General features: G+C 37.7%; 1 protein-coding gene across 3 annotated transcripts in view; it reads right to left on the bottom strand.

Moving 5' to 3' along the window:
• Positions 1 to 13443, bottom strand: part of LOC132050303 (isoamylase 3, chloroplastic) — a 56706-nt gene that overhangs the window by 29551 nt on the left and 13712 nt on the right. For all 3 annotated transcript variants that reach the window (XM_059441502.1, XM_059441499.1, XM_059441501.1), the window contains exon 4: positions 7006 to 7084. In XM_059441502.1, the coding sequence (XP_059297485.1) occupies positions 7006 to 7084 (79 nt within the window). The remainder of the gene's footprint in view (positions 1 to 7005; positions 7085 to 13443) is intronic.

Here is a 13443-nt window from a genome sequence, read left to right as displayed (position 1 = left end):
TGTGCGAGAGACAAGCATGTATGATGTGCTCCATGGTTTCATGCGCGTGAAAGACAAGCATGCATGATGTGCTCCATGGTGGAAACAAATGCTTATATTGGCCTAAAGTGCAATGCGTTGAACTTATGAAATTATGTTGTGCTTTCTTATGAACTAAATAACATTATGATAAAGCATTATGAATTTTAAATGTTCTATATGTTATGTTTGATGATGGAAAGCTTAGCGCATGCAATGAAATGATATTTTCAACTTATTTCTTGCTCAAGTACAATGTAAGAACTATTTTGACTTATCGAATGACTTAGGCCGAAAGACACGAACTTATGAGATTGAAATGGATTTGAGAACACATTTTCCTATTGGTTATGTTTGATTCTATCTGGTTGGAAGGATGATTGGACACGTGGATTCCTACCCCGACGTATCATTGCCTAGCTAATCGTGAGGAAGATTGTTCATCTTGGATCCTTAATGTATAAATGCCTGGCTGTTTGGAGAATTATGGAAGCTTTCATAGATGGTATCCTGATGCATTCTATCACCGCTTCGTGTAGAGATGATTCACCCCTTAGAGTGATTAGATTGATAATGATGCTCTTGCGGTTTATACCTTGTGATTTTGAAAGAAAGATTTGGTTTATGAAATGCTTACATAATTTCATTCATGAATATTGTTTTATAACTCTTGCTCTACTATGAGGTGTTTTTTTTTTTTTTTTTTTTTTTTGATGACATGGGAACCCGCATTGCCCCGCCCTTTGGGTGCGCGCGGGGTAAACCCAGCTCTATGCAATAGCTCGCAAACCACACGGGGAGAGGTAACCCGCGCTAGGCAAGCCCGTGCGGCGAGCTCGACCCGGAGAGGCAAATCGCCGCATCGTAGGCAGTGATTTCGAACCTGAGACCTCCATTATGAAAGCCCCATGCCCCTTGATTTTTACTCAGTCTCTCCTTTTCTTTGATTTTTCTATCAAAAATAGAGGTAGTGTGACGGACGAAAAGGCCACGGTCCCGCGCCTACTGCTTTTGGTGTACCCCACTTCACAATCATGGGCAGGTTGTTATAGTTGCATTTATTAATGTATTCTTCTTGTCATAGAGGCTCTATAGATGGGATTGATGTATATAAGATGTTATGGGTACTCATATCATTAGTGGAATACTCCCTCCGTCCCAAAAAGATTGTCTTAGTTTGACTTGGCACAGAGTTTAAGAAATAATGGAAGACTTTTGAAATGTATGGTCCAAAGCAAGCCTTAGATATTTGTGTGCTGTAAATCATCTCATAAAGTTTAATTGTTTCTAAATATAGAAAGATGTCAGTCTTTTTGGGACAGACTAAAAAGGAAAGGAAGAGAATCTTTTCGGGACAGAGGGAGTATTTTTAAAAAAAAAAATTAAACTAGTTGCAAATTATTATTATGTCGACGGATGATGTTTGGCCATTAAAGCCTGTTGCTTTGATATACTCCATGCTTTAATATATGAATGTTGATATTTTTATTTTGTAAAAGCTACTACCACATGCTATATTTAAGATAATAATATTTTTCATAAATAAAACTATCATATGGTGCATGATTTGGGTAGAATGACTATATTGGTCACTTCAATGCAAGTTAACGGCATCAAATGTCGGTCATGTCTCATCTCGATTTGGGCATGACACAAGCGGTGAAAGGCGCAAGAGACATACTTCTTTGGGTATCACGTTAGTTTACTGTAGAATTTGAGAAAGAAAAGGTTTCTTTGTACCTAATAATGCTTGACATCCCATCAGAAGGGGTATTTATACAAGGCACAATACATAAACATACCCTCTACTTGACTTCAGCTGGAAAGTATGACCTCCAACTTTGAGTGTGCACAAGTAGGCACCTCAACTTGTCTAAAGTTGAACACGTATACCCAATTTTCCGGCAGGTCACATCCGTGAATTACACTCGCTCCTACGTGGATTAGTGACCGATTCAAAGGCTGCCAACTATTTTACACGTAGATTAGAGATTGAAAAATAAAGGCTTTCAGTTTTTTTGTTTCTGAATAAATTTAATGAAGAAAAGAAGTTTTTGGGTGAGTAAAAATTGCTTCCGTTCAAGTTCTTCACCATCCTTATTTCACATTAAAACTTCACTGATCAGAACTCTTTCCTCGTTCCCACTCCCTGTTTTGGGGCCCGCCAACGGAGTCAAACTAGCCGAGTCATCCAAGTTGCTCCGAGTCAATGCGATTGATGCACAAGAAAATAGAGGGGTATTTAATAAATTCCAGGAGAATGGGTTGATATTTCTGGGGTTTCTTAGAAAGCCTAAGTTGCGCGGACTTCGTTTTTTATGCCAAACCCGTGTCTACACGAGACTGGGACGGGTGCGGGTGCATCTCGGATTCGGTCGGCCAACTTCGGATACTTTGACCGGAGTCCATGGACAAATTTGGGGGAAAATTGAAATTTTGATTTATCAAAATGAAAGATAAAACAGATTTAAGAGATGGGAAATGGCACAATTCAATATTATAGTTCTTTTGTCTCATATTCAGTACTTCATGTTTTAGGCTAAACAGAGAGAAACCAAGAATTCAGGGGGCATTTCGGACTTATAGCTCTATCTTTATAATTTTTAATTTTCTTAGCCAAATCTCCACACTTGTATCTATACCTAGATTCGCACCCTGCAATCTTAAATTTTAGATTTTTCCGAATCCGACACTTGGATCCGTACCCGTATCGGATACCCGCACCCGAATTAAAGCAATTTAGGAAATTGCAGAAATTGCAGAATTGCATTTTGGGATTGAACTTTGATGAAATGGGTGTGGGAATTTTTGTAAATTTTGTACAATTAAGTGCAGATTGGTGAAGAATGGGTTTGGGATCCTGGGTCAAACTCAGTTTTTGGAATAAGGGGTAGTTCTCCTCTTTCATTTTCATGGGAAATGTTTCAGTATATAGGAAAGGATGTAGTGAGATATTGAACAAATACTCGAATTTTTGAACTCATACATATTTTATGAATTGGGAGAAAACTGGCAGAATGGGGAAGAATGAGTGCTGATGGAGAAATAAGGGGATTAGGTTTAGGTGGAAATTTGATTTGAGAATTGGAGATAAATTTAGGAGGTTCATTAAGGGTATAATAGTCATTTCCCCCCTTTTTTAAATTCAGGTGTATCTCACGCGAATTGCCAGGTAGGATGCGTGTGCATACGTGTTCAACTTTAGACAAGTTGAAGTGCCTACTTGTGCACACCCAAAGTTGGAGGTCATACTTTGTTATGTCCCGTATTTTGTACATCGGGACAATTCGGTGTAACTATGATAAGTTAGGGCCAAAACTATTCTGGGATGCAAAGTCGAGACTTTTGACCTTCGATTTTATTTTGAGTCATAACTTGTGCATGAATTTGTTGGTATGGAGCAATTAGGAAAATTTGGGACCAAAAATGGAATTTGTGAAACTTGAAAATCATGCATTTTTTCATTGTCTTGGCCGTGTGGCCTTGAAGAAGGCCCACACATTTGTGGACAATTTTAATTGGTCCAACACTTGTGTGGGCCAAGAGACACATATGAATCATCTTAGAGCTTAAAAGATGACTTCTAAGTCATTCTCATCATCCAACACTTAGAAAATAAAACAAGAAGTTGAAGAACCACAAAAGCGAGGCTCTCGGCGAGGAGAAAACCAAGATCAATTCTAGCCATTCCAAAATTATTCCTTTGATGCAAAATCACTAATTTGGGGTCTGAAAGTAACGTGGAAGTGTTGTTGGTCATCTGACCATTCGTCTGTGTCAATTGCAAACCCTAGGCAAATTGTGGAGTTGAAGAAGAAAGGTAAGAATTGATCATGTTTTATATGTTATAAAGGTTGTATGCATGTTGTAGTATGTTAAAATGGATGAATATCATGAAAAATGGCATGTTGGAGTGAAGGTTGTGTGTGTAGTGCATAGCCGTGTGAGGTGTGTGTGTGTTGTGTGGTATTGAAGCGATGAATTAAAGCCTAGTTAGCATGTTGTGATTGTTGTAGAGTGGAGAAATGAATGAGAATCATCTATATATGCTTGTAGGAGGTGTTGGCCGAATGTAGGCCATTTATGTGACAAGAAATGAATTAATATCGCTTAATGTTTTAGTTGTCGTCGTTATGAATTCTAGTTGGAAATGAGAGTTTAATGACTCAAATTGATGTTGTAATTGTTGCGGACTGATTTGAAGATTATTGTACATTTGATGTAATTCGTATATTTATGAGAATAATATTGTTATAGTGTGAATTGTTGATACAAATCATGATTTGAAAGTGAGGGAGGTGTTATAGTTGTGTTCTCGGGTTGGGGATTGGTTTCGGGTGACTTGGAGAAATTGTTGGATTGTTTGAAATGTTGTATGAATTGCTTGGAATGTCTTCGAATATTGTTGGTATGGGTTCGGGTTAGTATTCGAATGTACAAGCGTTGATGTTGGCTTGAAGGTAAGCCGTTAAATTGAATATATTGAAAGCTGTTGAATGATGGAAAAGAGAGTTATTAATATTGTATTGCCTTTCGGATTGATTATTAGTGTTGCTAGGTTGGTTGGTTGTTGTTGTTGTTGTTGATTTGGCCGAGTTAAATCTCTCGGGTTGGCCTATTCTGAGGGGAAATGCCGCCCAAATTTCGTAGAATTAAGGGCTAAATTGGAATTAAATGCCCAAATGTCTCTAGCTAATGTTTGGCATATTATGATTTGTTTGTAGACCTTAGGCGGCCTGAGACGTAGTTGGATTTGTCTTGAGTTTGAGCTAGCGTTGAGTGCGTACGAGGTATGTAAAGCCCCATCCTTTCTTCTTTTCGCATGCCTTAGTTTCAAATAGGCTATGACACGAGCCTCGAGGAAATTCGATTCTCGCAATCCGAGCATGTTTATGGCTCTTATCCGTTTCTTGGAATTCGTATGTTGATATGATGAAATATTGGCTTTTATGTCTTTGAAATATTTGATTTTCAACTTTTGTATAAAAAGTTTGGCCTTTAAAAAGTTCTGTAACGACGAACGCCCGTATCTTTCACAGAAAGGCTCGGATTGCCTCGATATGCTCGTAGGAGATTGTATGATGTATAATAAGTATGTTTTTCATAGGCGGGCCCGACTCGGGTCAACACCCGTCCGTGGGCCCCGCTACTCTTCTTTTTGTAATTACTTGATGACTTTTGACAAAATATGATATGACTAACATCCCGATTTTAAGTATGGTCATTATACTTATCATTTGAGTCTATGACAATGATTTTATGCATATGGTTACTCACGCACTCCGTTCGCGCATTCGTTATATCTTTCGCCGAGTCCCGGCCGGTTGCATTGTCGTGCGCACTTTGTTATACTCCGGTAAGTTATGCTGTGTTATGGTTCGCCGAGCACCTCGCTAGGGGGCCGGGTTCCGCTTACATTTGGTGTTATGCTGTGTATGGCGTTATGCTGTGTTATGGCGCCATCGACGGGCGGGCGACCATATTTCTGAGCCTTATGCATGATTTGTATTTGAAAGTAAACATTTTGGTATTTTGAAACGATTTTTACTGCATTCTCGTTCGAGTATGATTCGATTTGTATACTATATCTTCGCTTTGCATACTCCGTACATACTTTGCACCGACCCCCCTTTCCCTGGCCGCGCTCTGCTTCCGCAGTACAGACGCACACAGGATCCACCCGTTAGACACCTTCTTCGTCGTTCGAGTGCCCCTTTATCTCCGAGCCACATTTTGGTATATATTCATTCGTTGCATTTGTATATATTTGTTCAGTGGGTACCTGCTGGGCCTCGTCCCGTCATATGATTCTCGTTTGTCCGTTGCAGGTCCGTGGACACAGAGCGTGGGTTATGCCCATTCTCAGACAAATCCGTGTTTGTATGTTATATGTCTCCGGGCGATCCCATTCGCCGTGGGCGCCCCCGTCGGGGTCGCATTTGTATATGTTTCTGGGGCCGTTGCGCCATTTGATAGCCTTGTCTCCTCGATATATATATGGTCGTGTTTCGAGATATGTTTGCGACAGTTTTTGATATAATCTCGAGACAACATGCTTGATATTTGTGTCTGTATAAGTCATCTGTTTGCGACTCGGATTTATGAATGTGTTTGGGTGCCCGTGACATACTTGCCAGCTGAAGCCAAGTTGGAGGGCCGTTTATGTCTTATGCCTTTATACAATGAATCCTAACTAATTAAGGAAAGACAATTAATTACTATATAAGAAAATATTCTAGTCCTACAATTACGCTAGGAAAAGGAAAAATAAAGTCTCCTAAAATCATGTTAATTAACAAATCAATATTTACATTTACTTCTCTTTCTCCTTAATTTGTTGCCTTCTATTTAATCCTTTCAGATTAACAAGGTCCATAAATCCGTGCATCTATCCGAAGTGAACTACTTTCACCCAGCAAAGAAAGTTTGAATAGTTTATGTGCTTTACTTAGCTGGGATCTTCTCAATAGAAGTTGGAATCATAGACGAAATATAATGTGTGGAAAACATGTGAGGTCAAGGTCAAAGAATTGTTAGATCCCTCTCCTAATATATGTGAGGCCATTTGACTTACTACAGTTACTAGGACAACTCTAACAACTCTTCAAAAAAGATTTGAAATGTTTTCATTTGACAGGAATCTCATTGAATAAAAGAACTACAGGGAAGACACATTCAATTCAAATAATCATGGACATATAATTGGATGAACATTCAGTTCCAACCACAATATATTTACTTTTCTTTAAGAAATGAAACACAACCACAATATGTTTATGTTGAAACTATGAACACATTAGAGTATTAATTGAGGAAGGAGATCAATCATTTGACACTACCCAAAATAGGGAGCGGGTCAACCAAATAGCAACAAGGGAATAGAAGGTGGAGAGCCAACATGATGTGATTATCATGGGCCAAATCATAATCGTTGAAGGTGACTGAGTGGATACACTAACGAAGGTACATAAAACAGTTACTTCATACCTCAACGCATATGTGCCATATGTTTCCCGTGCGATTCTTCAGTGGATCCAATGCCAATTCAATCATTCCATCATGAATACTGTCAGGCATTCCCATAAAATGTATATTGACTCAGCATGCTTTATGCAGATGGACATATGAAATACAAGAAAAATTGAGTACGATCCCACCAGGGATAGTATAGCCCCGGTAAGATAACTGAACAGGTAGTTTCAAACTAGTTCAATGTCTTTGTAAATGTATAGTACTTTATCCTAAGTGTAACAAGTCATTTGGACATTTACTACATAGTGAATTTATAATGGTATCTTAACGTGATACAACATCAACTACTGCAGAATAAAAAATCATGCTGCCTTCACCAGAATGTTTAACACCATTTCATTAACATAATTTCTAGGTTTCCTCCATCTAAGATGAAGTGTTGTACCCGATGTTAGCATGTCTATAAGTTGCTTTACAATAGCTGCAATAGATGGAGGGATGTGATGATATCTACAAGTCGAATTAAAAATGAAATGTACTCTATGCTGTTCAGAAAGGTTTTTGCTTATATTTGGGCAACCCCTCCACCCCCACCCCCCTCTTGTTGGTATAATTACAAGGGGAAAAAAAAATTAAAAAGTGCATATGTTGTCCTTACCATTTCAAATATATTCCGCGTGAGAACCTTACGACCCAACATAAGACTCAGGTAGACTTTTTGCTCCTTAGGAAGGCCGATAAAGGTCTATGTAAAAGACTGCAAGGTTATTTCGAGTGAGAACCTTACGACCCAACATAAGCTCTTGGTGATGGACTTGGAGATCAAGCGGAAGCAGGACAGGCAGAGGGTCAGATGAGGGAGCTTGACTATGGCTAGTGCCCTGTAGATGGGTGAGAAATTGATGGCTATGGGAGCTTGGAGGAGTAGTGGGGATGCAAACAGTATGTGCAATACGATTGCCAGTTGCGTTAGGGAAGTAGCTAGAGAGGTGCTAGGGGTCTCAACATGTAGTTTTGGTGGGCATCGAAGGGACTGGTGGTGGAATGGAGAAGTCCAAGGGAAGGTGGAAGTAAAGAAGGTGGCATATGTGAAGTCAGTATAGACGACGAGGAAAAGCGGTCAAATAGGGAAAGGTATAAGATTGCAAGGGAGAAGGCAAAGCTTGCGGTTACGGTGACAAAACTGGCAGGTTTTGAACGCTTGTATGCAGAATAAGAAGACAAGGAAGGAAGCTGGACCACCAATCCAGTAGCAATTCCTAATGGGTGCAGTGTGTGCAGATCAATCAGAAATCTATGGCCAAAGATGATTAGACAGGTAAGGTTTAAAGTTAGTGATGGAATGAAGGTATCCTTCTGGAAGTGGAAGGATAAGTGGATTCGCCAGGAAACTCTGTTTCAACTTTTCCCAGATATTTACAACTTATGTCAACAACAGGAAGTAACTGTGGCTGAAGTGTGGTCTGAACAGGGATGGAATCCAACTTTTAGGAGACTATTCAATGACTGGGAATTGGGAAGGATAACTGAGTTCTATAGTTCTTTAGCTCAGTTTGAAGGAGTCACTAGGAGTGGAGACTGTATGGTTTGGCAAGGGAATGCTCAAGGTGAATGAGGCATACAAAGATTTGAACAGAGTTAACAACCAAGTTGGATGTTGGCCTTGGAAGATGATTTGGAAGGTAAAATTTCCTCATAAAGTAGCATGCTTCACTTGGCTGATGGCCAAAGAAGCTGTTTTGACTCGGGAAAAATTAAAAAGTACAGGAGTTTGGCTATGCTCTAGATGTTTTATTTGTGGGGAACAGGCAGAGACAAGCAACCATCTCTTTTTACATTGTACTAGATACCAGGCACGGGCCCAACATATATTTATAATTTTATTCGAAATATATTTATAATTTTATTTTTATGCAATTATAAAAAGAATTGATATATTCTACAACATTTCTTAAAAGTCACATATTTATTCAAAATATATTTATAATTTTATTTTTATGCAATTATAAAAAGAATTGATATATTCTACAACATTTCTTGAAAGTCACGTATGTAAAGATAGAAATTTTGGGAGCACGGGTTCAATAATTTGTGCCATGATGTTATTTTTTTGTTTCAGTTTATATGACTTTATTTAAGAAAAAGACTAATAGACACTTTTTAAACTACGCGCTAATCAAATTTGAACCAGAATTTCAAAACTTATTGAATTTTTAACTACTTCTAAATACGGAAACGTCATTTGAACTACCATCCCCCTAGGCTAAAACGTGAAACCTTTTTATACATATGGTGATTATGTATATTGTGTCATATAACATGGGCATAGATGTGGTATAACATTTCTATCCTTTTTTTTTTACTTAACCTATCATATGTACTACTTCCTCCATTCCAAAATAAGTCTCTTTTAGCTCATGCACACCCCTTAAGAAATTGCTCACTCCTAGAAAATTAGGAGTGTTTTTACCAACTTACCCCTAATTAATGCTTAAAAAAAGAAAAGCTATTTAATGATTCTTGATTATTAATTAGGGTAAGTTTGGAAGAATAGGATTAATTTCTTCTTGAAATCCTAAAGCGTCACTTATTTTGGAACAAAATAAAAAGCCTAAAAGGACACTTACTTTGGAATGGAGGGAGTAATAAATTATTTTGGCTATTACGGTGCTGTGTATATAATTAGAAACTTAAGACATTGGAAAATGCCTTTTGAGAATGTAATACCCATCTTAGTTTCTTTTTAGGATATTAAAGAGTACTGCAATAAACATCCGAGTAATTAATCACCATTATTGACTTAATGGGAGATACTTTGAGAATTACATGGATATTGCTTTATTTTTTAATATGGGGTCCACGGTTTTTTTTTTTTTTTTACATGAGTTGAAGGTGGACGACGAAACCACCTCCAACCCATGCTTATATATAGTATAAATAAATATAAATAAAAGTGGACAGAGTGGATATGGAGATTATTCACTATTTTGAGGGGGATCAGTTGGGTAATGCCAGCAAGGGCAAAAGATGTTCTGCATAGCTGGACCAGAGAAGGAAGCTTGACCATGCAGAGAAAGAGATGGAGGATTGTCCCAGCATGTATTTGGTGGGCCGTGTGGAAAGAGAGAAACCAGAGATGTTTTGAGAACAAGCAGTGCAGCATACAGAAGTTGAAGATGAATTGTTTATCCCTTTTTTATAGTTGGTGTAAACAGGAATGTCTAGGGGAAACAGAAAATATATTTGATGTTCTAGACAATTCGTACAAGAAACATAGCTTAGAGTGATCCTACTTTTGTAATTTGTCTACTTTGGGACTATACAATTTGGTATAGTATACCTGTTAATATATAGAAATGTTACCATTGTCCCAAAAAAAAAATATATATATATATATATATATATTGTACAGGCTAGCTCCACTAGCCCTCCAGCTCTAAATATATGATTAATGTAGGTCCATTAATTGGTTTAAGGCATATTTGTTTGCAAAGAGTGTACTCAGATATTTGACTCTGACTATGATACTACTTTCTCTTCTATGGGCAAAATTACATTTGAATTTGTCCAGGAATTTCTTGTAGGGGTGATAAAATAGCCCACAAATTATGACCCATCCAACCTCCAAGATTGGGAGAGTCAATGACCTGCCCCATTTATTAATTCAGCCCATCCTAACTCGTTCAAATTCAGTCCATTTAAAAGTTGGGCTGATTTGGACCATGAAACTCAAACTAACTAATGGGAAACCTTATCAAAATATTTAAATAATTTTTTGATATGTTATATATAATAGCTATAATAATAAGAAAAAATTATTAGTTTTACATGGAGCAAATTATAAGAAAACAATTAAAGATATTAAAACTTGACCCACCCCATCTCTGCTCAGCTAACTTTTGGGGAGGGTTGGGCAAAGACCCATTTATTAATTCAGCTTATTTTGATCCGCCAAATTCAACCTAAATTGTCCATTTAACATGCCTAGTTTCTTTATATGGTTGTTCATCGTTATTAGCATCTTCATCAGTTGTAGGATGAGGTCCGTGTGATTGGAAGTTCAGAGATCTTGTAGGTTCATTAGGTCAATCACAATACACAAATGTTGATTTGTGAATATCCCATTATGATCAACTATGATCAGATTAAATTTTGTTAGATCTAAATGGATCTGATAAAATCAGTTTGCTCGATTATAAGCATTTTAGGAACTTAGGAGCAAGCTGAAATCATTCTTGATACTCAAATCTCCTAGAATTAAGGGATTAATTTCTACGTTTGTTTTTCTCTTTAATATAAATTTGAACCTCTACAAATGAATAAAAGAAAAGCATTTTTGGTTAAAACAACATCTACTAGTGATAGATTATGTTGCCACCTATTTACTGAAGAACCCGTTTTTCAGTATAAGTAAATTGCGGAATAATAAATCAACACAAGAATTTTTACGTGGAATCTCCTTGTTCAAGGGAGGTAAAAAACGACGACCTATTTCCAATAGGATTTCCCCAAATCTCCACTATGACTCAGCAGTTTTAAGTTTACAACTCTTGCACCTAAGGAACTAAGTGTAGCTAACTTCTTCAAAGACACTGCCCAGTCTAAGAAGCCCCTTACAAACTCAAAACAACAGCTAATACAAATTCTCTATGAATCTAAAAGATTAGAGTCTACGAAGTCGACCAAAAGAATCTAACTATTACAACTCAAAAAATTATACGAATATATCTTGATAGGAACGGATTCTTCTCCATTGTACTGATTCTCTCTCGCCTGAAGGCTGAAGACACTATATAAATCTATCTCTATTAGCTCTGGAGTCTCTCGGGGGTGAGGACGAGGAAATGGCAAGCAAGATAGTAAGGCCACAAGCACAATAGTTTTCTTACCGAGAGGACTAGGCTTCAACATCCCTAAGGACGGCTTGCCACAAACCTGGCTTCAACATCCATAAGGACAGCTTGCCAAGCTAGTCGAACAGTAAATTTGATTATAGATATAAAAGTTTTTCTTACAACTGGGCAGGCTTCAACATCCCTAAGGACGGCTTGCCAAACTACTCAACTCGGAAAAACTTTTACACTACTACAGATTTAGATCATATAACTCAGAAAACTTTTGTATTTGTAGCAAGTTAACTTGCTCAATATTTCTTAATCCGATACTAAATTAAGGACCAGCCTTTTCATACATTTCGAAAGAGAAATTTAGAAATCACTCATTTATTTGATATAGCAAAGCTTACAAGATGATCCTCCAAGCACTACATAGCCTTCCTTATGTAGGAATCGGAAGACTAGTACAAGACAAACCTACATTACATGGCAAAATTATCATACAAATGGATCCCTTTAAACATGTGGAGGACCCTAATAAAATAAGAAATACATAAGCCTAAGCATGTGCAGACACTTGAAAGCATGTGGAAGTAGAAATATATACATGGAACAGCATGTGACGCCATATGGTAACATGTGCAAGTTAGGTAAACCTTTGTCTTCTTTTAGGTAGCATGTGTAAGCTTGTGGAAAGCAAGTGAAAGTAAGGTAGGAAACATAAAATTATAGGAAGATTTGTCTTGGCATGGGTGGTAAACTTTTGTGGGTAATTTGTTGAGGTAAGTAGGGATAAGTGGTGAAAATCTTGCATACGTCATTAAGCATCCTCCCATGTGGCAGTGTTTGATGGTGGAGCTGGCAGGCTCGCGTAACCTTCATCTATCCATCTTTCGGCGTCATGCTTTTTCTCGGAACTTTCTTTGTTTTCTAGACTTATTTTCAACGACCTTGTTTAGTAGTATTTTCTGTTGGAAAATCCCGCTATATTGTGCTCCATTTTTTGTGAATTATGAGATGAAATATTAAATCTTATCCTTGCAATAGCCTGAGTGACTTCATCCCTGATGATTTCATACAGTACTTGGTACTCCTTTGCTATCTGTCGAACTCTTTACCCGTGGGGATGATTATCAGTGTAATTCCAACACGCCCACTCCTTTGGCCATATCTCCTTTGGAATGCACTTATTTTCTTTGGAAAATAACTCTCTGTGCTTCACTGTATTCATCTTCTAAGGAGATGGGGAATTTCCACCAGAATGAAATATCTAGTTGTCAATAATCTTTACTGGCCGATGTAACATGAATATTTTTGCTGCATAGGAATCTTGAAAACATTGGATCCAATACCTTCGTGGTTTAAACCATTGTAGAAATTTTCTGAGAGCAGGTTCAACCTTGTCAAAATCCCAGAACATCTCGCACTTGAATTCCCTAAAGATATAATATTGGTGACACAAGTACCAAAAAAAACATAATAGCTCTTGTAGAAAATCATTGGCCAGTTACTATATGAATACATGACAGAATGGGTATTCTGGATTGACTCCAAAAGGCTTAAGGATGGATCCTCCATATTGCCTGAAAACTTGAAGCTCATAGAAAGTCCGATGGAT

This window comes from Lycium ferocissimum, chromosome 3, assembly GCF_029784015.1.
Source record: "Lycium ferocissimum isolate CSIRO_LF1 chromosome 3, AGI_CSIRO_Lferr_CH_V1, whole genome shotgun sequence".
NCBI classification, from domain to species: domain Eukaryota; kingdom Viridiplantae; phylum Streptophyta; class Magnoliopsida; order Solanales; family Solanaceae; genus Lycium; species Lycium ferocissimum.
Note: the sequence above shows the minus strand (reverse complement) of the source record. Positions and strands in the feature narration are given on the sequence as shown.